This window comes from Petromyzon marinus, chromosome 72 (genome assembly GCF_048934315.1).
Source record: "Petromyzon marinus isolate PM22_M1 ecotype Great Lakes invasive population chromosome 72, UKy_Petmar_22M1.pri1.0, whole genome shotgun sequence".
Lineage (NCBI taxonomy): Eukaryota > Metazoa > Chordata > Hyperoartia > Petromyzontiformes > Petromyzontidae > Petromyzon > Petromyzon marinus.
In genome coordinates this window covers 4,198,475-4,217,850 of record NC_133738.1, presented here as the reverse complement: position 1 = coordinate 4,217,850, position 19,376 = coordinate 4,198,475, and the positions used below count along the sequence as shown (strand labels likewise).

Genomic DNA, 19,376 nt, shown 5'->3' with positions numbered 1-19,376 from the left:
CTGGGTCTCTATGAGTGTGTGGGTCTCTGTGTGAGTCTCTGTGTGGGTCTGGGTCTCTATGAGTGTGTGGGTCTCTGTGTGGGTCTGGGTCTCTATGAGTGTGTGGGTCTCTGTGTGAGTCTCTGTGTGGGTCTGGGTCTCTATGAGTGTGTGGGTCTCTGTGTGAGTTTCTGTGTGGGTCTGTATGGGTCTGGGTGTCTATGAGTGTGTGTGGGTCTCTGTGGGTCTCTCTTGAGTGTGGGTCTTTCTGGGACTATGTGGGTCTGTGTGGGTCTGTGTGGGTCTGGGTCTCTATGAGTGTGTGGGTCTCTGTGTGAGTCTCTGTGTGGGTCTGGGTCTCTATGAGTGTGTGGGTCTCTGTGTGAGTCTCTGTGTGGGTCTGGGTCTCTATGAGTGTGTGGGTCTCTGTGTGGGTCTGGGTCTCTATGAGTGTGTGGGTCTCTGTGTGAGTCTCTGTGTGGGTCTGGGTCTCTATGAGTGTGTGGGTCTCTGTGTGGGTCTGGGTCTCTATGAGTGTGTGGGTCTCTGTGTGAGTCTCTGTGTGGGTCTGGGTCTCTATGAGTGTGTGGGTCTCTGTGTGAGTCTCTGTGTGGGTCTGTATGGGTCTGGGTGTCTATGAGTGTGTGTGGGTCTCTGTGGGTCTCTTTGAGTGTGGGTCTTTCTGGGACTATGTGGGTCTGTGTGGGTCTGTGTGGGTCTGTGTGGGTCTGGGTCTTTATGAATGTGGGTTTTCGTGGGTCTCTATGAACATGGGGGTGTCTATGTGGGTCTCTATGTATAGTAGCTCAGAGGGGGGTGCTCACACCTGCCAAAGTAAAAACATTTCGTGATTAATTCCCCAGCGTGCGACTACGAGAGCCTTCAAGAGCCTCTCACCTACGCGGTGGTGAACAGGGACGGCCCGAAGCCAGCGGCAGCAGCGGCAGGCACAGCGCGTGAGTTCTGACAAACGTGGGTCTCTGTGTGTGTCTCTGTGTGTGTCTCTGTGTGGGTCTCTGTGTGGGTCTCTGTGTGGGTCTCTGTGTGGGTCTCTGTGTGGGTCTCTGTGTGGGTCTCTGTGCGGGTCTCTGTGTGGGCCTCTGTGTGGGTCTCTGTGTGGGTCTCTTTGTGGGTCTCTTTGTGGGTCTCTGTGTGTCTGTGTGGGTCGCTGTGTGGGTCTCTTTGTGTCTATGTGGGTCTCTGTGTGGGTCTCTGTGTGGGTCTCTTTGTGGGTCTCTGTGCGGGTCTCTGTGTGGGTCTCTGTGTGGGTCTCTCTGTGGGTCTCTGTGTGGGTCTCTGTGTGGGTCTCTGTGTGGGTCTCTTTGTGGGTCTCTGTGTGGGTCTCTGTGTGGGTCTCTGTGTGTCTGTGTGGGTCTCTGTGTGGGTCTCTGTGTGGGCCTATGTGTGGGTCTCTGTGTGGGTCTCTGTGTGGGCCTCTGTGTGGGTATGGGTCTCGATGAGTTTGGGTCTATGTGGGTCTCTGTGTGGGTCTATGTGGGTCTGTGTGGGTCTGTGTCTTTATGAGTCTGTGTGGGTCTCTGTGTGTGTCTCTGTGTGTGTCTCTGTGTGGGTCTCTGTGTGGGTCTCTGTGTGGGTCTCTGTGTGGGCCTCTGTGTGGGTCTCTGTGTGGGTCTCTGTGTGGGTCTCTGTGTGGGTCTATGTGTGGGTCTCTGTGTGGGTCTCTGTGTGGGTCTCTGTGTGGGTCTCTGTGTGGGTCTCTGTGTGGGTCTCTGTGTGGGTCTCTGTGTGGGTCTCTGTGTGGGTCTCTGTGTGGGTCTCTGTGTGTCTGTGTGGGTCTATGTGTGGGTCTCTGTGTGTGTCTCTGTGTGGGTCTCTGTGTGGGTCTCTGTGTGGGTCTCTGTGTGGGTCTCTGTGTGGGTCTCTGTGTGGGCCTCTGTGTGGGTCTCTGTGTGTCTATGTGGGTCTCTGTGTGGGTCTCTGTGTGGGTCTCTGTGTGGGTATCTGTGTGGGTCTCTGTGTGTGTCTCTGTGTGGGTCTCTGTGTGGGTCTCTGTGTGGGTCTCTGTGTGGGTCTCTGTGTGTGTCTCTGTGTGGGTCTCTGTGTGGGTATCTGTGTGTGTCTGTGTGTGTGTCTCTGTGTGGGTCTCTGTGTGGGTCTCTGTGTGGGTCTCTGTGTGGGTCTCTGTGTGGGTCTCTGTGTGGGTCTCTGTGTGGGCCTCTGTGTGGGTCTCTGTGTGGGTCTCTGTGTGGGTCTCTGTGTGGGTCTCTGTGTGGGTCTCTGTGTGGGTCTCGGTGTGGGTCTCTGTGTGGGTCTCTTTGTGGGTCTCTGTGTGGGTCTCTGTGTGGGTCGCTGTGTGTGTCTCTGTGTGGGTCTCTGTGTGGGTCTCTGTGTGGGTCTCTGTGTGTCTGTGTGGGTCTCTGTGTGGGTCTCTGTGTGTCTGTGTGGGTCTCTGTGTGGGTCTCTGTGTGGGTCTCTGTGTGGGTCTCTGTGTGTCTGTGTGGGTCTCTGTGTGGGTCTCTGTGTGTCTGTGTGGGTCTCTGTGTGGGTCTCTGTGTGGGTCTCTGTGTGGGTCTCTGTGTGGGTCTATGTGTGGGTCTCTGTGTGGGTCTCTGTGTGGGTCTCTGTGTGGGTCTCTGTGTGGGTCTGGGTCTCTAGGAGAATGTGTCTCTGTGTGGGTCTCTGTGTGTGTCTCTGTTTGGGCCTCTGTGTGGGTCTCTGTGTGGGTCTCTGTGTGGGTCTCTGTGTGGGTCTCTTTGTGGGTCTCTGTGTGGGTCTCTGTGTGGGTCTCTTTGTGGGTCTCTGTGTGGGTCTCTGTGTGGGTCTCTGTGTGGGTCTCTGTGTGGGCCTCTGTGTGGGTCTCTGTGTGTCTATGTGGGTCTCTGTGTGGGTCTCTGTGTGGGTCTCTGTGTGGGTATCTGTGTGGGTCTCTGTGTGGGTATCTGTGTGGGTCTCTGTGTGTGTCTCTGTGTGGGTCTCTGTGTGGGTCTCTGTGTGGGTCTCTGTGTGGGTCTCTGTGTGGGCCTCTGTGTGGGTCTCTGTGTGGGTCTCTGTGTGGGTCTCTGTGTGGGTCTCTGTGTGGGTCTCGGTGTGGGTCTCTGTGTGGGTCTCTTTGTGGGTCTCTGTGTGGGTCTCTGTGTGGGTATCTGTGTGTGTCTCTGTGTGGGTATCTGTGTGGGTCTCTGTGTGGGTCTCTGTGTGGGTCTCTGTGTGGGTCTCTGTGTGGGTCTCTATGTGGGTCTCTGTGTGGGTCTCTGTGTGGGTCTCTGTGTGGGTCTCTGTGTGGGTCTCTGTGTGTGTCTCTGTGTGGGTATCTGTGTGGGTCTCTGTGTGGGTCTCTGTGTGGGTCTCTGTGTGGGTCTCTGTGTGGGTTTCTGTGTGGGTCTCTGTGTGGGTCTCTGTGTGGGTCTCTGTGTGGGTCTCTGTGTGGGTCTCTATGTGGGTCTCTGTGTGGGTCTCTGTGTGGGTCTCTGTGTGTGTCTCTGTGTGGGTCTCTGTGTGGGTCTCTGTGTGTCTGTGTGGGTCTCTGTGTGGGTCTCTGTGTGTCTGTGTGGGTCTCTGTGTGGGTCTCTGTGTGGGTCTCTGTGTGGGTCTCTGTGTGTCTGTGTGGGTCTCTGTGTGGGTCTCTGTGTGTCTGTGTGGGTCTCTGTGTGGGTCTCTGTGTGGGTCTCTGTGTGGGTCTCTGTGTGGGTCTATGTGTGGGTCTCTGTGTGGGTCTCTGTGTGGGTCTCTGTGTGGGTCTCTGTGTGGGTCTGGGTCTCTAGGAGAATGTGTCTCTGTGTGGGTCTCTGTGTGTGTCTCTGTGTGGGCCTCTGTGTGGGTCTCTGTGTGGGTCTCTGTGTGGGTCTCTGTGTGGGTCTCTTTGTGGGTCTCTGTGTGGGTCTCTGTGTGGGTCTATGTGTGGGTCTCTCTGTGGGTCTGGGTCTCTATGAGTGTGTGTCTCTGTGTGGGTCTCTGTGTGTGTCTCTGTGTGGGTCTGGGTCTCTATGAGTGTGTGTCTCTGTGTGTGTCTCTGTGTGGGCCTCTGTGTGGGTCTCTGTGTGGGTATCTGTGTGGGTCTCTGTGTGGGTCTCTGTGTGGGTCTCTGTGTGGGTCTCTGTGTGGGTCTCTGTGTGGGTCTCTGTGTGGGCCTCTGTGTGGGTCTCTGTGTGGGACTCTGTGTGGGTCTCTGTGTGGGTCTCTGTGTGGGTCTCTGTGTGGGTCTCTGTGTGGGGCTCTGTGTGGGTCTCTGTGTGGGTCTCTGTGTGGGTCTCTGTGTGGGTCTCTGTGTGGGCCTCTGTGTGGGTCTCTGTGTGGGTCTCTGTGTGGGTTTATGTGGGTCTGTGTGGGTCTCTGTGTGGGTCTCTATGTGGGGGTCTCTGTGTGTGTCTCTGTGTGGGTCTCTGTGTGGGTCTCTGTGTGGGTCTGTATGGGTCTGGGTCTCTATGATTGCGTGTGTGGGTCTCTGTGGGTCTCCGTGTGGGTCTGGTTGTATATGAGAGTGTGTGGGTCTCTGTGTGGGTCTCTGTGTGGGTCTCTGTGTGGGTCTCTGTGTGGGTCTCTGTGTGGGTCTCTGTGTGGGTCTATGTGTGGGTCTCTCTGTGGGTCTGGGTCTCTATGAGTGTTTGTCTCTGTGTGGGTCTCTGTGTGTGTCTCTGTGTGGGTCTGGGTCTCTATGAGTGTGTGTCTCTGTGTGTGTCTCTGTGTGGGCCTCTGTGTGGGTCTCTGTGTGGGTATCTGTGTGGGTCTCTGTGTGGGTCTCTGTGTGGGTCTCTGTGTGGGTCTCTGTGTGGGTCTCTGTGTGGGTCTCTGTGTGGGTCTCTGTGTGGGTCTCTGTGTGTGTCTGTGTGGGTCTCTGTGTGGGTCTCTGTGTGGGTCTCTGTGTGGGTCTCTGTGTGGGTCTGTATGGGTCTGGTTGTCTATGAGAGTGTGTGGGTCTCTGTGTGGGTCTCTGTGTGGGTCTCTGTGTGGGTCTCTGTGTGGGTCTCTGTGTGGGTCTGTGTCTCTATGAGTGTGTGTCTCTGTGTGGGTCTCTGTGTGGGTCTCTGTGTGGGTCTCTGTGTGGGTGTCTGTGTGGGTCTCTGTGTGGGTCTCTGTGTGGGTCTCTTTGTGGGTCTCTGTGTGGGTCCCTGTGTGGGTCTCTGTGTGGGTCTCTGTGGGTGTCTCTGTGTGGGTCTCTGTGTGGGCCTCTGTGTGGGTCTCTGTGTGGGTCTCTGTGTGGGTCTCTGTGTGGGTCTCTGTGTGGGTTCTGTGTGGGTCTCGGTGTGGGTCTTTGTGTGGGTCTCTTTGTGGGTCTCTGTGTGGGTCTCTGTGTGGGTATCTGTGTGTGTCTCTGTGTGGGTATCTGTGTGGGTCTCTGTGTGGGTCTCTGTGTGGGTCTCTGTGTGGGTCTCTGTGTGGGTCTCTGTGTGGGTCTCTGTGTGGGTCTCTATGTGGGTCTCTGTGTGGGTCTCTGTGTGGGTCTCTGTGTGGGTCTCTGTGTGGGTCTCTGTGTGTGTCTCTGTGTGGGTATCTGTGTGGGTCTCTGTGTGGGTCTCTGTGTGGGTCTCTGTGTGGGTCTCTGTGTGGGTTTCTGTGTGGGTCTCTGTGTGGGTCTCTGTGTGGGTCTCTGTGTGGGTCTCTGTGTGGGTCTCTATGTGGGTCTCTGTGTGGGTCTCTGTGTGGGTCTCTGTGTGTGTCTCTGTGTGGGTCTCTGTGTGGGTCTCTGTGTGGGTCTCTGTGTGTCTGTGTGGGTCTCTGTGTGGGTCTCTGTGTGTCTGTGTGGGTCTCTGTGTGGGTCTCTGTGTGTCTGTGTGGGTCTCTGTGTGGGTCTCTGTGTGTCTGTGTGGGTCTCTGTGTGGGTCTCTGTGTGGGTCTCTGTGTGGGTCTCTGTGTGGGTCTATGTGTGGGTCTCTGTGTGGGTCTCTGTGTGGGTCTCTGTGTGGGTCTCTGTGTGGGTCTGGGTCTCTAGGAGAATGTGTCTCTGTGTGGGTCTCTGTGTGTGTCTCTGTGTGGGCCTCTGTGTGGGTCTCTGTGTGGGTCTCTGTGTGGGTCTCTGTGTGGGTCTCTTTGTGGGTCTCTGTGTGGGTCTCTGTGTGGGTCTATGTGTGGGTCTCTCTGTGGGTCTGGGTCTCTATGAGTGTGTGTCTCTGTGTGGGTCTCTGTGTGTGTCTCTGTGTGGGTCTGGGTCTCTATGAGTGTGTGTCTCTGTGTGTGTCTCTGTGTGGGCCTCTGTGTGGGTCTCTGTGTGGGTATCTGTGTGGGTCTCTGTGTGGGTCTCTGTGTGGGTCTCTGTGTGGGTCTCTGTGTGGGTCTCTGTGTGGGCCTCTGTGTGGGTCTCTGTGTGGGACTCTGTGTGGGTCTCTGTGTGGGTCTCTGTGTGGGTCTCTGTGTGGGTCTCTGTGTGGGGCTCTGTGTGGGTCTCTGTGTGGGTCTCTGTGTGGGTCTCTGTGTGGGTCTCTGTGTGGGCCTCTGTGTGGGTCTCTGTGTGGGTCTCTGTGTGGGTTTATGTGGGTCTGTGTGGGTCTCTGTGTGGGTCTCTATGTGGGGGTCTCTGTGTGTGTCTCTGTGTGGGTCTCTGTGTGGGTCTCTGTGTGTGTCTGTGTGGGTCTCTGTGTGGGTCTCTGTGTGGGTCTGTATGGGTCTGGGTCTCTATGATTGCGTGTGTGGGTCTCTGTGGGTCTCCGTGTGGGTCTGGTTGTATATGAGAGTGTGTGGGTCTCTGTGTGGGTCTCTGTGTGGGTCTCTGTGTGGGTCTCTGTGTGGGTCTCTGTGTGGGTCTCTGTGTGGGTCTATGTGTGGGTCTCTCTGTGGGTCTGGGTCTCTATGAGTGTTTGTCTCTGTGTGGGTCTCTGTGTGTGTCTCTGTGTGGGTCTGGGTCTCTATGAGTGTGTGTCTCTGTGTGTGTCTCTGTGTGGGCCTCTGTGTGGGTCTCTGTGTGGGTATCTGTGTGGGTCTCTGTGTGGGTCTCTGTGTGGGTCTCTGTGTGGGTCTCTGTGTGGGTCTCTGTGTGGGTCTCTGTGTGGGTCTCTGTGTGGGTCTCTGTGTGTGTCTGTGTGGGTCTCTGTGTGGGTCTCTGTGTGGGTCTCTGTGTGGGTCTCTGTGTGGGTCTGTATGGGTCTGGTTGTCTATGAGAGTGTGTGGGTCTCTGTGTGGGTCTCTGTGTGGGTCTCTGTGTGGGTCTCTGTGTGGGTCTCTGTGTGGGTCTGTGTCTCTATGAGTGTGTGTCTCTGTGTGGGTCTCTGTGTGGGTCTCTGTGTGGGTCTCTGTGTGGGTCTCTGTGTGGGTGTCTGTGTGGGTCTCTGTGTGGGTCTCTGTGTGGGTCTCTTTGTGGGTCTCTGTGTGGGTCCCTGTGTGGGTCTCTGTGTGGGTCTCTGTGGGTGTCTCTGTGTGGGTCTCTGTGTGTCTGTGTGGGTCTCTGTGTGGGCCTCTGTGTGGGTCTCTGTGTGGGTCTCTGTGTGGGCCTCTGTGAGTTCTGACAAACGTGGGTCTCTGTGTGGGTCTCTGTGTGGGTCTCTTTGTGGGTCTCTGTGTGGGTCTCTGTGTGTGTCTGTGTGGGTCTCTGTGTGTGTCTGTGTGGGTCTCTGTGTGGGTCTCTGTGAGTTCTGACAAACGTGGGTCTCTGTGTGGATCTCTGTGTGGGCCTCTGTGTGGGTCTCTGTGTGGGTCTCTGTGTGGGTCTCTGTGTGGGTCTCTGTGTGGGTCTCTGTGTGGGTCTCTGTGTGGGTCTCTGTGTGGGTCTCTTTGTGGGTCTCTGTTTGGGTCTCTGTGTGTCTGTGTGGGTCTCTGTGTGGGTCTCTGTGTGTGTCTGTGTGGTTCTCTGTGTGGGTCTCTTTGTGGGTCTCTGTGTGGGTCGCTGTGTGGGTCTCTGTGTGGGTCTCTGTGTGGGTCTCTGTGTGTCTGTGTGGGTCTCTGTGTGGGTCTCTGTGTGGGTCTCTGTTTGGGTCTCTGTGTGGGTCTCTGTGTGGGTCTCTGTGAGTTCTGACAAACGTGGGTCTCTGTGTGTGTCTCTGTGTGGGTCTCTTTGTGGGTCTCTGTGTGGGTCTCTGTGTGTCTGTGTGGGTCTCTGTGTGGGTCTCTGTGTGGGTCTCTTTGTGGATCTCTTTGTGGGTCTCTGTGTGTCTGTGTGGGTCTCTGTGTGGGTCTCTGTGAGTTCTGACAAACGTGGGTCTCTGTGTGGGTCTCTGTGTGGGTCTCTTTGTGGGTCTCTGTGTGGGTCTCTGTGTGTCTGTGTGGGTCTCTGTGTGGGTCTCTTTGTGGGTCTCTGTGTGTCTGTGTGGGTCTCTGTGTGGGTCTCTGTGAGTTCTGACAAACGTGGGTCTCTGTGTGGGTCTCTGTGTGGGTCTATGTGGGTCTGTGTGGGTCTGTGTCTCTATGAGTCTGTGTGGATCTCTGTGTGAGTCTCTGTGTGGGTCTCTGTGTGGGTCTCTTTGTGGGTCTTTGTGTGTCTGTGTGGGTCTCTGTGTGGGTCTCTGTGTGGGTCTCTGTGAGTTCTGACAAACGTGGGTCTCTGAGTGGGTCTCTGTGTGGGTCTCTGTGTGGGTCTGGGTCTCTATGAGTGTGTGTGGGTCTCTGTGTGGGTCTCTGTGTGGGTCTGTATGGGTCTGGGTCTCTATGAGAGTGTGTGGGTCTCTGTGAGTCTCCGTGTGGGTCTGGTTGTCTATGCGAGTGTGTGGGTCTCTGTGTGGGTCTCTGTGTGGGTCTGTGTGGGTCTGGTTCTCTATGAGTGTGTGTGGGTCTCTGTGTGGATCTATATGGATCTGGGTCTCTATGAGTGTGTGTGGGTCTCTGTGTGAGTCTCTGTGTAGGTCTGGGTCTCTATGAGTGTGTGGGGGTCTCTGTGTGGGTCTCTGTGTGTGTCTCTGTGTGTGTCTCTGTGTGGGTCTCTGTGTGGGTCTGGGTCTCTACGAGTGTGTGGGGGTCTCTGTGAGTCTCCGTGTGGATCTGTATAGGTCTGGGTCTCTATTGAGAGTGTGTGGCTGTTGTGTCGTTGTGTCGTAGTTGTGGTTGTTTTGTGGTTGTGTTGTAGTTGTGGTAGTTGTGTGGTTGTGGTTGTGGTAGTTGTGGTTGTTGTGTGGTTGTGTAGTTGTGGTAGTTGTGGTTGTTGTGTGGTTGTGGTTGTGGTAGTTGTGGTAGTTGTGGTTGTTGTGTAGTTGTGGTAGTTGTGGTAGTTGTGTGGTTGTGGTTGTATAGTTGTGGTAGTTGTGGTAGTTGTGTGGTTGTGGTAGTTGTGGTTGTTGTGGTTGTTGTGTGGTTGTGGTTGTGTGGTTGTGGTAGTTGTGGTTGTTGTGTGGTTGTGTCGTAGTTGTGGTTGTTGTGTGGTTGTGGTTGTATAGTTGTGGTAGTTGTGGTAGTTGTGTGGTTGTGGTTGTGTAGTTGTGGTAGTTGTGGTAGTTGTGTGGTTGTGGTAGTTGTGGTTGTTGTGGTTGTTGTGTGGTTGTGGTTGTGTGGTTGTGGTAGTTGTGGTTGTTGTGTGGTTGTGTCGTAGTTGTGGTTGTTGTGTGGTTGTGGTTGTATAGTTGTGGTAGTTGTGGTAGTTGTGTGGTTGTGGTTATGTAGTTGTGGTAGTTGTGGTTGTTGTGGTTGTTGTGTGGTTGTGGTAGTTGTGGTTGTTGTGTGGTTGTGGTAGTTGTGGTTGTTGTGTGGTTGTGGTTGTGTAGTTGTGTGATAGTTGTGGTTGTTGTGTGGTTGTGGTTGTGAGGTTGTGTCGTAGTTGTAGTTGTGTCGTTGTGTCGTAGTTGTGGTTGTTTTGTGGTTGTGGTTGTATAGTTGTGGTAGTTGTGGTTGTTGTGTGGTTGTGGTTGTTGTGTGGTTGTTTTGTGGTTGTGTTGTAGTTGTGGTTGTTGTATGGGTGTGGTTGTGTAGTTGTGGTAGTTGTGTCGTTGTGTGTCGTAGTTCTGGTTGTGTCGTAGTTGTGTGGTTGTGGTTGTTGTGGTTGTTGTGTGGTTGTGGTTGTTGTGTGGTTATGTTGTAGTTGTGGTTGTTGTGTCGTTGTGTGTCGTAGTTCTGGTTGTGTCGTAGTTGTGTGGTTGTGGTTGTTGTGGTTGTTGTGTGGTTGTGTCGTAGTTGTGGTTGTTGTGTAGTTGTGGTAGTTGTGGTTGTTGTGTGGTTGTGGTTGTGTAGTTGTGTGGTAGTTGTGTGTTTGTTGTGTGGTTGTGGTTCTGTGGTTGTGTCGTTGATGTGTGGTTGTGGTTCTGTGGTTGTGTCGTTGATGTGTCCGCGCGCGCCCTCTGTGCTCAGTCGAGTCTCCGGCAAAGCGCCACCACCACCACCACGACCACCACGACCACGACCACCACGACCACCACGACCCTTCACCACGCGGAGACAAAGCGACTCACGTCAGCCACGCCACGGTCGGCGCCGCTCACGGCGGAGGCTCGCCGGGGAGCATAGAAGTACGGCCAACGGGGAGGGCGACACGGCGGCCGAACGGGGGCGACCTCGGCGATGCGGTCGAGTCGAGCGTCTGAGAGACCCCCCTCCACTGCCTCGAGCTCAGCCGGTGTGCACGTGTGTCGGTGTGTGGTGTAGTGTAGTAGTGTAGTGTGTAGTGTAGTGTGTAGTGTAGTGTGGTGTGTAGTGTGTAGTGTAGTGTGTGTAGTAGTGTAGTGTGTAGTGTAGTGTAGTGTGTAGTGTAGTGTGTGTAGTAGTGTAGTGTGGTGTGTAGTAGTGTAGTGTGTATAGTAGTGTAGTGTATAGTGTAGAGTATAGTAGTGTAGTGTATAGTGTAGTGTGTAATGTAGTGTGTAGTGTATAGTGTAGTGTATAGTGTAGTGTGTAGTGTAGTGTGTATAGTAGTGTAGTGTGTATAGTAGTGTAGTGTATAGTGTAGAGTATAGTAGTGTAGTGTATAGTGTAGTGTATAGTGTAGTGTGTAGTGTAGTGTAGTGTGTAGTGTAGTGTGTATAGTAGTGTAGTGTGTATAGTAGTGTAGTGTGTAGTGTAGTGTGTGTAGTGTGTATAGTAGTGTAGTGTGTAGTGTAGTGTGTAGTGTAGTAGTGTAGTGTGTAGTGTAGTGTGGTGTGTAGTGTAGTGTAGTGTGTGTAGTAGTGTAGTGTGTAGTGTAGTAGTGTAGTGTGTAGTGTGTATAGTAGTGTAGTAGTGTAGTGTGTGTAGTAGTGTAGTGTGTATAGTATTGTAGTGTGTATAGTAGTGTAGTGTGTATAGTAGTGTAGTGTGTAGTGTAGTGTGTGTAGTAGTGTAGTGTGTGTAGTAGTGTAGTGTAGTGTGTGTAGTAGTGTAGTGTGTAGTAGTAGTGTAGTGTGTAGTGTAGTGTGTGTAGTAGTGTAGTGTGTATAGTAGTGTAGTGTGTAGTGTAGTGTTTAGTGTAGTGTAGTGTGTGTAGTAGTGTAGTGTGTATAGTAGTGTAGTGTGTAGTGTAGTGTGTAGTGTAGTGTGGTGTGTAGTGTAGTGTAGTGTGTGTAGTAGTGTAGTGTGTATAGTAGTGTAGTGTGTAGTGTAGTGTGTAGTGTAGTGTGGTGTGTAGTGTAGTGTAGTGTGTGTAGTAGTGTAGTGTGTAGTGTAGTAGTGTAGTGTGTATAGTAGTGTAGTAGTGTAGTGTGTGTAGTAGTGTAGTGTGTATAGTATTGTAGTGTGTATAGTAGTGTAGTGTGTGTAGTAGTGTAGTAGTGTGTAGTGTGTATAGTATTGTAGTGTGTATAGTAGTGTAGTGTGTATAGTAGTGTAGTGTGCAGTGTAGTGTAGTGTGTGTAGTAGTGTAGTGTGTGTAGTAGTGTAGTGTGTGTAGTAGTGTAGTGTGTGTAGTAGTGTAGTGTGTAGTGTAGTGTGTAGTGTAGTAGTGTAGTGTGTAGTGTAGTGTGGTGTGTAGTGTAGTGTAGTCTGTGTAGTAGTGTAGTGTGTAGTGTAGTAGTGTAGTGTGTAGTGTGTATAGTAGTGTAGTAGAGTAGTGTGTGTAGTAGTGTAGTGTGTATAGTATTGTAGTGTGTATAGTAGTGTAGTGTGTATAGTAGTGTAGTGTGTAGTGTAGTCTGTGTAGTAGTGTAGTGTGTGTAGTAGTGTAGTGTAGTGTGTGTAGTAGTGTAGTGTGTAGTAGTAGTGTAGTGTGTGTAGTAGTGTAGTGTGTATAGTAGTGTAGTGTGTAGTGTAGTGTGTAGTGTAGTGTAGTGTGTGTAGTAGTGTAGTGTGTATAGTAGTGTAGTGTGTAGTGTAGTGTGTAGTGTGGTGTGTAGTGTAGTGTAGTGTGTGTAGTAGTGTAGTGTGTAGTGTAGTGTGTAGTGTAGTGTGGTGTGTAGTGTAGTGTAGTGTGTGTAGTAGTGTAGTGTGTAGTGTAGTAGTGTAGTGTGTATAGTAGTGTAGTAGTGTAGTGTGTATAGTAGTGTAGTGTGTGTAGTAGTGTAGTAGTGTGTATAGTATCGTAGTGTGTATAGTAGTGTAGTGTGTATAGTAGTGTAGTGTGTAGTGTAGTGTAGTGTGTGTAGTAGTGTAGTGTGTGTAGTAGTGTAGTGTAGTGTGTGTAGTAGTGTAGTGTGTGTAGTAGTGTAGTGTGTGTAGTAGTGTAGTGTGTAGTGTAGTGTGTAGTGTAGTAGTGTAGTGTGTAGTGTAGTGTGGTGTGTAGTGTAGTGTAGTGTGTGTAGTAGTGTAGTGTGTAGTGTAGTAGTGTAGTGTGTAGTGTGTATAGTAGTGTAGTAGTGTAGTGTGTGTAGTAGTTTAGTGTGTATAGTATTGTAGTGTGTATAGTAGTGTAGTGTGTATAGTAGTGTAGTGTGTAGTGTAGTGTGTGTAGTAGTGTAGTGTGTGTAGCAGTGTAGTGTAGTGTGTGTAGTAGTGTAGTGTGTAGTAGTAGTGTAGTGTGTAGTGTAGTGTGTGTAGTAGTGTAGTGTGTATAGTAGTGTAGTGTGTAGTGTAGTGTGTAGTGTAGTGTAGTGTGTGTAGTAGTGTAGTGTGTATAGTAGTGTAGTCTGTAGTGTAGTGTGTAGTGTAGTGTGTAGTGTAGTGTAGTGTGTGTGTAGTAGTGTAGTGTGTATAGTAGTGTAGTGTGTAGTGTGTAGTGTAGTGTGGTGTGTAGTGTAGTGTGTGTAGTAGTGTAGTGTGTAGTGTAGTAGTGTAGTGTGTAGTGTGTATAGTAGTGTAGTAGTGTAGTGTGTGTAGTAGTGTAGTGTGTATAGTATTGTAGTGTGTATAGTAGTGTAGTGTGTGTAGTAGTGTAGTAGTGTGTAGTGTGTATAGTATTGTAGTGTGTATAGTAGTGTAGTGTGTATAGTAGTGTAGTGTGTAGTGTAGTGTGTGTAGTAGTGTAGTGTGTGTAGTAGTGTAGTGTGTGTAGTAGTGTAGTGTGTAGTGTAGTGTGTATAGTAGTGAAGTGTATAGTAGTGTAGTGTGTAGTGTAGTGTAGTGTGTGTAGTAGTGTAGTGTGTATAGTAGTGTAGTGTGTAGTGTAGTGTGTAGTGTAGTGTGTATAGTAGTGTAGTGTGTATAGTAGTGTAGTGTGTATAGTAGTGAAGTGTGTATAGTAGTGTAGTGTGTATAGTAGTGTAGTGTAGTGTGTGTAGTAGTGTAGTGTGTAGTGTAGTGTGTAGTGTAGTGTAGTGTGTGTAGTAGTGTAGTGTGTAGTGTAGTGTAGTGTGTGTAGTAGTGTAGTGTGTAGTGTAGTGTGTCTAGTAGTGCAGTGTGTATAGTAGTGTAGTGTGTATAGTAGTGTAGTGTGTAGTGTAGTGTAGTGTGTATAGTAATGTAGTGTGTATAGTAGTGTAGTGTGTATAGTAGTGTAGTGTGTATAGTAGTGTAGTGTGTCTAGTAGTGTAGTGTGTATGGTAGTGTAGTGTGTATAGTAGTGTAATGTGTATAGTAGTGTAGTGTGTATAGTAGTGTAGTGTGTATAGTAGTGTAGTTTGTATAGTAGTGTAGTGTCTATGGTAGTGTAGTGTGTATAGTAGTGTAGTGTGTATAGTAGTGTAGTGTGTAGTGTAGTGTGTAGTGTAGTGTAGTGTGTGTAGTAGTGTAGTGTGTATAGTAGTGTAGTCTGTAGTGTAGTGTGTAGTGTAGTGTGTAGTGTAGTGTAGTGTGTGTAGTAGTGTAGTGTGTATAGTAGTGTAGTGTGTAGTGTAGTGTGTAGTGTAGTGTGGTGTGTAGTGTAGTGTAGTGTGTGTAGTAGTGTAGTGTGTAGTGTAGTAGTGTAGTGTGTAGTGTGTATAGTAGTGTAGTAGTGTAGTGTGTGTAGTAGTGTAGTGTGTATAGTATTGTAGTGTGTATAGTAGTGTAGTGTGTGTAGTAGTGTAGTAGTGTAGTAGTGTGTAGTGTGTATAGTATTGTAGTGTGTATAGTAGTGTAGTGTGTATAGTAGTGTAGTGTGTAGTGTAGTGTGTGTAGTAGTGTAGTGTGTGTAGTAGTGTAGTGTGTGTAGTAGTGTAGTGTGTAGTGTAGTGTGTATAGTAGTGAAGTGTATAGTAGTGTAGTGTGTAGTGTAGTGTAGTGTGTGTAGTAGTGTAGTGTGTATAGTAGTGTAGTGTGTAGTGTGTAGTGTAGTGTGTATAGTAGTGTAGTGTGTATAGTAGTGTAGTGTGTATAGTAGTGAAGTGTGTATAGTAGTGTAGTGTGTATAGTAGTGTAGTGTAGTGTGTGTAGTAGTGTAGTGTGTAGTGTAGTGTGTAGTGTAGTGTAGTGTGTGTAGTAGTGTAGTGTGTAGTGTAGTGTAGTGTGTGTAGTAGTGTAGTGTGTAGTGTAGTGTGTCTAGTAGTGCAGTGTGTATAGTAGTGTAGTGTGTATAGTAGTGTAGTGTGTAGTGTAGTGTAGTGTGTATAGTAATGTAGTGTGTATAGTAGTGTAGTGTGTATAGTAGTGTAGTGTGTATAGTAGTGTAGTGTGTCTAGTAGTGTAGTGTGTATGGTAGTGTAGTGTGTATAGTAGTGTAATGTGTATAGTAGTGTAGTGTGTATAGTAGTGTAGTGTGTATAGTAGTGTAGTTTGTATAGTAGTGTAGTGTCTATGGTAGTGTAGTGTGTATAGTAGTGTAGTGTGTATAGTAGTGTAGTGTGTATAGTAGTGTAGTGTGTATAGTAGTGTAGTGTGTATAGTAGTGTAGTGTGTATAGTAGTGTAGTGTGTATAGTAGTGTAGTGTGTATAGTAGTGTAGTGTGTATAGTAGTGTAGTGTATAGTAGTGTAGTGTATAGTAGTGTAGTGTATAGTGTAGTGTATAGTGTAGTGTATAGTGTAGTGTATGGTGTATAGTAGTGTAGTGTATAGTAGTGTAGTGTATAGTAGTGTAGTCTATAGCGTAGTGTATAGTGTAGTGTATAGTAGTGTAGTGTATACTGTAGTGTATAGTGTAGTGTATAGTAGTGTAGTGTATAGTGTAGTGTATAGTAGTGCAGCGTGTAGTAGAATTGAGGAAGCAGTGAAAGCTATCAGGGGAGGATAGAGTCAGGGCAAACTCGTTCAGGATGTTCAGATGCCCATCATCATTACTGGGGGTCGAGGCGGGGGGGGGGGGGGGTGTTACAATGATCTGCAATTTTTCCGAAATCGTCTGCTTCATGAGATGAAATGTGCGGTTTATTACGGACTTAACCAAAAAAAAAACACATAACGTATACCTCCTGTGAAGTTTGCACGCAATAACCCCTCATCTTTATCCTTCAAATGATTTGTACGTGTTTTGAAGAAATGTAACGATGAATGAAAAGAAGACTTTGACCATCATTGATTCAAATGGAAATAAAAACCTTAACGCGCGGTGTTTAAACAAAAATATAAATTTAAAGTTACGCTATTTTGCGTTTAATCGATGCCACAAAAGTTCGCGAGATATCGATGGTTTCTCGCCAGTCTTGTATGCCGGTTAACGCCACACACCCCATGGCCATTTACCTCCCTCTCCCCTCCCCCCCCCTCTCAAAATACAAAACGTAAATTTTTATTCTTGTTACATTGTGTACGCTATGGGAGCTACCCACGTGCCAAATTTCAAAGTCTGTACCATGTTGGAAAGTATGCTAAACATTCCGAACAGACACATCCACACACACATACACACACACATTTCTCTTTGATATACGTGTAGGAGATTTCGAGGTGCTGAATTCAAATATGGCAATTGGCTACTGTTGTCCTGGATATTTAACTTTAATTATTTTTTTACATTTTTACCTCCATAATAAGAGGTTTGGATGATATTGGTCGCGAAAGCCTACGCCTCAAACTGACGTTTTAATCTGTTACGTTCAGCATATTGTGTAAATGGTGTTATGCTCATAAATTGTAAAGCTGCGTCTTTCCCCGCCGCGTTTGCGGTCGCTCTACGTGAACAGGTCCCTGCAGGGTGGGCTGGTAGGACAAGCCTCTGCGCCGTCTATTGCTGATTTTACACACCCCAACAGCACGAGATTTCACTTCGTTAATGTGTTGAAAGGGGACGGACGGACAGACGGACGGACACATTAATCTATTGCAGGCTGGTACACTCAGTTCACAACTTGGTTCCTCTTCTTTGGTTCTTTCGGTAAAGTCACGTAGAATGATAATAAAATAATAAATTGATAAAATAAAATAACACAATAATATTCCCACGACGTTTCAGCCACAACACAAGCGGCCTTCATCAGACAGTCTCGTCCCTTCACCTGATGAAGGCCGCTTGTGTTGTGGCCGAAACGTCGTGAGAATATTATTGTGTTATTTTATTTTACCAATTTATTATTTTATTATCATTCTACGTGACTTTACCGAAAGAACCAAAGAAGATGAATCCTTGCAGTCACGAAAGCTTTAAATCGAAACTTGGTTCCTACCAGTATAAAGGATGTCGGTGACAAGAGAGTGACTCTCAATGACGTCAGTCACGTGGTTAAACAAAGGATGCCGGTGACAAGAGAGTGGCTCTCAATGACGTCACTCACGTGGTTAAACAAAGGATGTCGGGGACAAGAGAGTGACTCTCAATGACGTCACTCACGTGGTTAAACAAAGGATGCCGGTGACAAGAGAGTGACTCTCAATGACGTCACTCACGTGGTTAAACAAAGGATGTCGGTGACAAGAGAGTGACTCTCAATGACGTCACTCACGTGGTTAAATAAAGGATGTCGGTGACAAGAGAGTGACTCTCAATGACGTCACTCACGTGGTTAAACAAAGGATGCCGGTGACAAGAGAGTGACTCTCAATGACGTCACTCACGTGGTTAAACAAAGGATGTCGGTGACAAGAGAGTGACTCTCAATGACGTCACTCACGTGGTTAAACAAAGGATGACGGTGACAAGAGAGTGACTCTCAATGACGTCACTCACGTGGTTAAACAAAGGATGTCGGTGACAAGAGAGTGACTCTCAATGACGCCACTCACGTGGTTAAATAAAGGATGACAGTCACACGAGATTTCACTTCGTTAAAGTATTGAAAGGGGGACGGACGGACGAACGGACGGACAGACACATTAATCTATTGCAGGCTGGTACGCTCAGTTCACAACTTCGTCCCTGCCAGTATAACGTGTCACCTGTCCTGTGACCGGGGCCGTAGGCACGGGGTCAACATTGGGGGTGGATTAAATCTATAATTTGAAGCTTTTCGTGTCTGCAAGGATCCCCCATAAAAGGTAGGTAGGTAAAAAAAATAACAGAAAAATCATCACGACGTTTCGGCCACAACACAAGCGGCCTTCATCAGGTCAAGGTACTGGACTGTCCGCTCGTGTTGCGGCCGAAAACGTCGTGATTTTTTTGTTATGTTATTTTTACCTACGTGACTTTACCGAATAGAATCAAAGAGTTAGGGATTAAATCTTCCAGGGGGTCCACACACACACACACCCCCCCAGCTATTTCAATGCTAAATTCTACGCTAATTCCTTTGTCAAGGGGTGCCTCTGCGGATGTGTATGCTTTAACTTTAACATAGCCATTTCTGTGACCAGTCACAAGCTAATCACTCGGCCATTTCAATGCTAAATTCTATGCTAATTCCTTTGTCAAGGGGTGCCTCTGCGGATGTGTATGCTTTAACCTAGCTATGTCAATGCTAAATTCTATGCTAATTCCTTTGTCAAGGGGTGCCTCTGCGGATGTGTATGCTTTAACTTAGCTATTTCAATGCTAAATTCTATGCTAATTCCTTTGTCAAGGGGTGCCTCTGCGGATGTGTATGCTTTAACTCAGCTATTTCAATGCTAAATTCTATGCTAATTCCTTTGTCAAGGGGTGCCTCTGCGGATGTGTATGCTTTACCTTAGCTATTTCAATGCTAAATTCTATGCTAATTCCTTTGTCAAGGGGTGCCTCTGCGGATGTGTATGCTTTAACTTAGCTATTTCAATTAGCTATTTCAATGCTAAATTCTATGCTAATTCCTTTGTCAAGGGGTGCCTCTGCGGATGTGTATGCTTTAACTTAGCTATTTCAATGCTAAATTCTATGCTAATTCCTTTGTCAAGGGGTGCCTCTGCGGATGTGTATGATTTAACTTTAACATAGCCATTTCTGTGACCAGTCACAAGCTAATCACTCGGCCATTTTAATGCTAAATTGTATGCTAATTCCTTTGTCAAGGCGCTTTGTTTCTTCTGACACAGCTTAAAGGTCGCGATCTGAGCGTGGCTCTTTCACTCCAGCGCTGTCCTACCAGACAGTCTCGTCCCTTCACCTGATGAAGGCCGCTTGTGTTGTGGCTGAAACGTCGTGAGAATATTATTGGTGTTATTTTATTTTATCAATTTATTATTTTATTCTCATTCTACGTGGTGGTGGTGACTTTACCGAAAGAACCAAAGAAAACGAATTTCCTGCCTAAAATATTAAAAAATTCACGAACGCGTGCGATGGACCTTTTTAAATTTTATTTATTTTTTTAACAACAATGTCTAAGAGTGTTATTGTATTACATTGGCTCTGCTTTTTACTTTTTTTTACCATTTTCCTGTTGCATCGTGTGTTCGTGGCAGAGATTAGGGATTAATAAAAGTACAACCATGAGCACAATCACATCAACAGAAATCTACGCGTTGATTTATATAAAGACAAGTCCGGATCTTGTGGCCAAGGTTTAGCAAATTGTTATTTTGATTTACATAGCAAAGCAATTATTATTGTTATTTCAAAATTCATTTTTTATAGCAATATTTATTATTTTTATTACGACCTTGCATGTAACACGTGACTTTACCGAAAGAACCAAGAATATCAGCTAAAGGGTTATAAAAAAAATACAATTAATGACGGACGCTTGGTGTTGAGTGCGAAACGTCGTGATTTATTTTATCTCATACCTAATCACTGGACGACTTTACCGTGCGGGGATTCCTACGGTCACGAAAGCTTCAAGTCAAGGTGAACAGGCAAACTATTATGTGTATGCAAGTATCATCACAGTTGAGTCCTTGAACTGTGTAGGAACCTCCTGGTTACATCATCACCACCACCAGCAGCAGCAGCAGCATCCGACAGGGGATTATTATTATTGTTGTTGTTGTGTCAGTCCGTCCGTCGTGCATCCAAATAATGGGTGGGGAGGGGCTGGGTGGGGAGGG

The 19,376-nt window shown here is 48.2% G+C and overlaps 1 protein-coding gene across 8 annotated transcripts in view; it reads left to right on the top strand.

Moving 5' to 3' along the window:
* The window catches only part of LOC116957285 (uncharacterized), a 97,527-nt gene extending 78,694 nt beyond the window's left edge, over nucleotides 1–18,833 (top strand). Inside the window, exons 12-16 of one of the 8 annotated variants that reach the window (XM_076055677.1) lie at nucleotides 843–935; nucleotides 10,135–10,432; nucleotides 10,989–11,878; nucleotides 11,948–12,141; nucleotides 13,652–18,833. In XM_076055677.1, the coding sequence (XP_075911792.1) occupies nucleotides 843–935; nucleotides 10,135–10,367 (326 nt within the window). In that variant the 3' untranslated portion in view covers nucleotides 10,368–10,432; nucleotides 10,989–11,878; nucleotides 11,948–12,141; nucleotides 13,652–18,833. Of the gene's footprint in view, nucleotides 1–842; nucleotides 952–10,134; nucleotides 10,433–10,988; nucleotides 12,142–13,651 lie in introns of those variants that run through there. The other 7 variants (XM_076055681.1, XM_076055679.1, XM_076055682.1 and 4 more) reach the window with 7 other exon arrangements.
* Nucleotides 18,834–19,376: the final 543 nt, after the last annotated feature.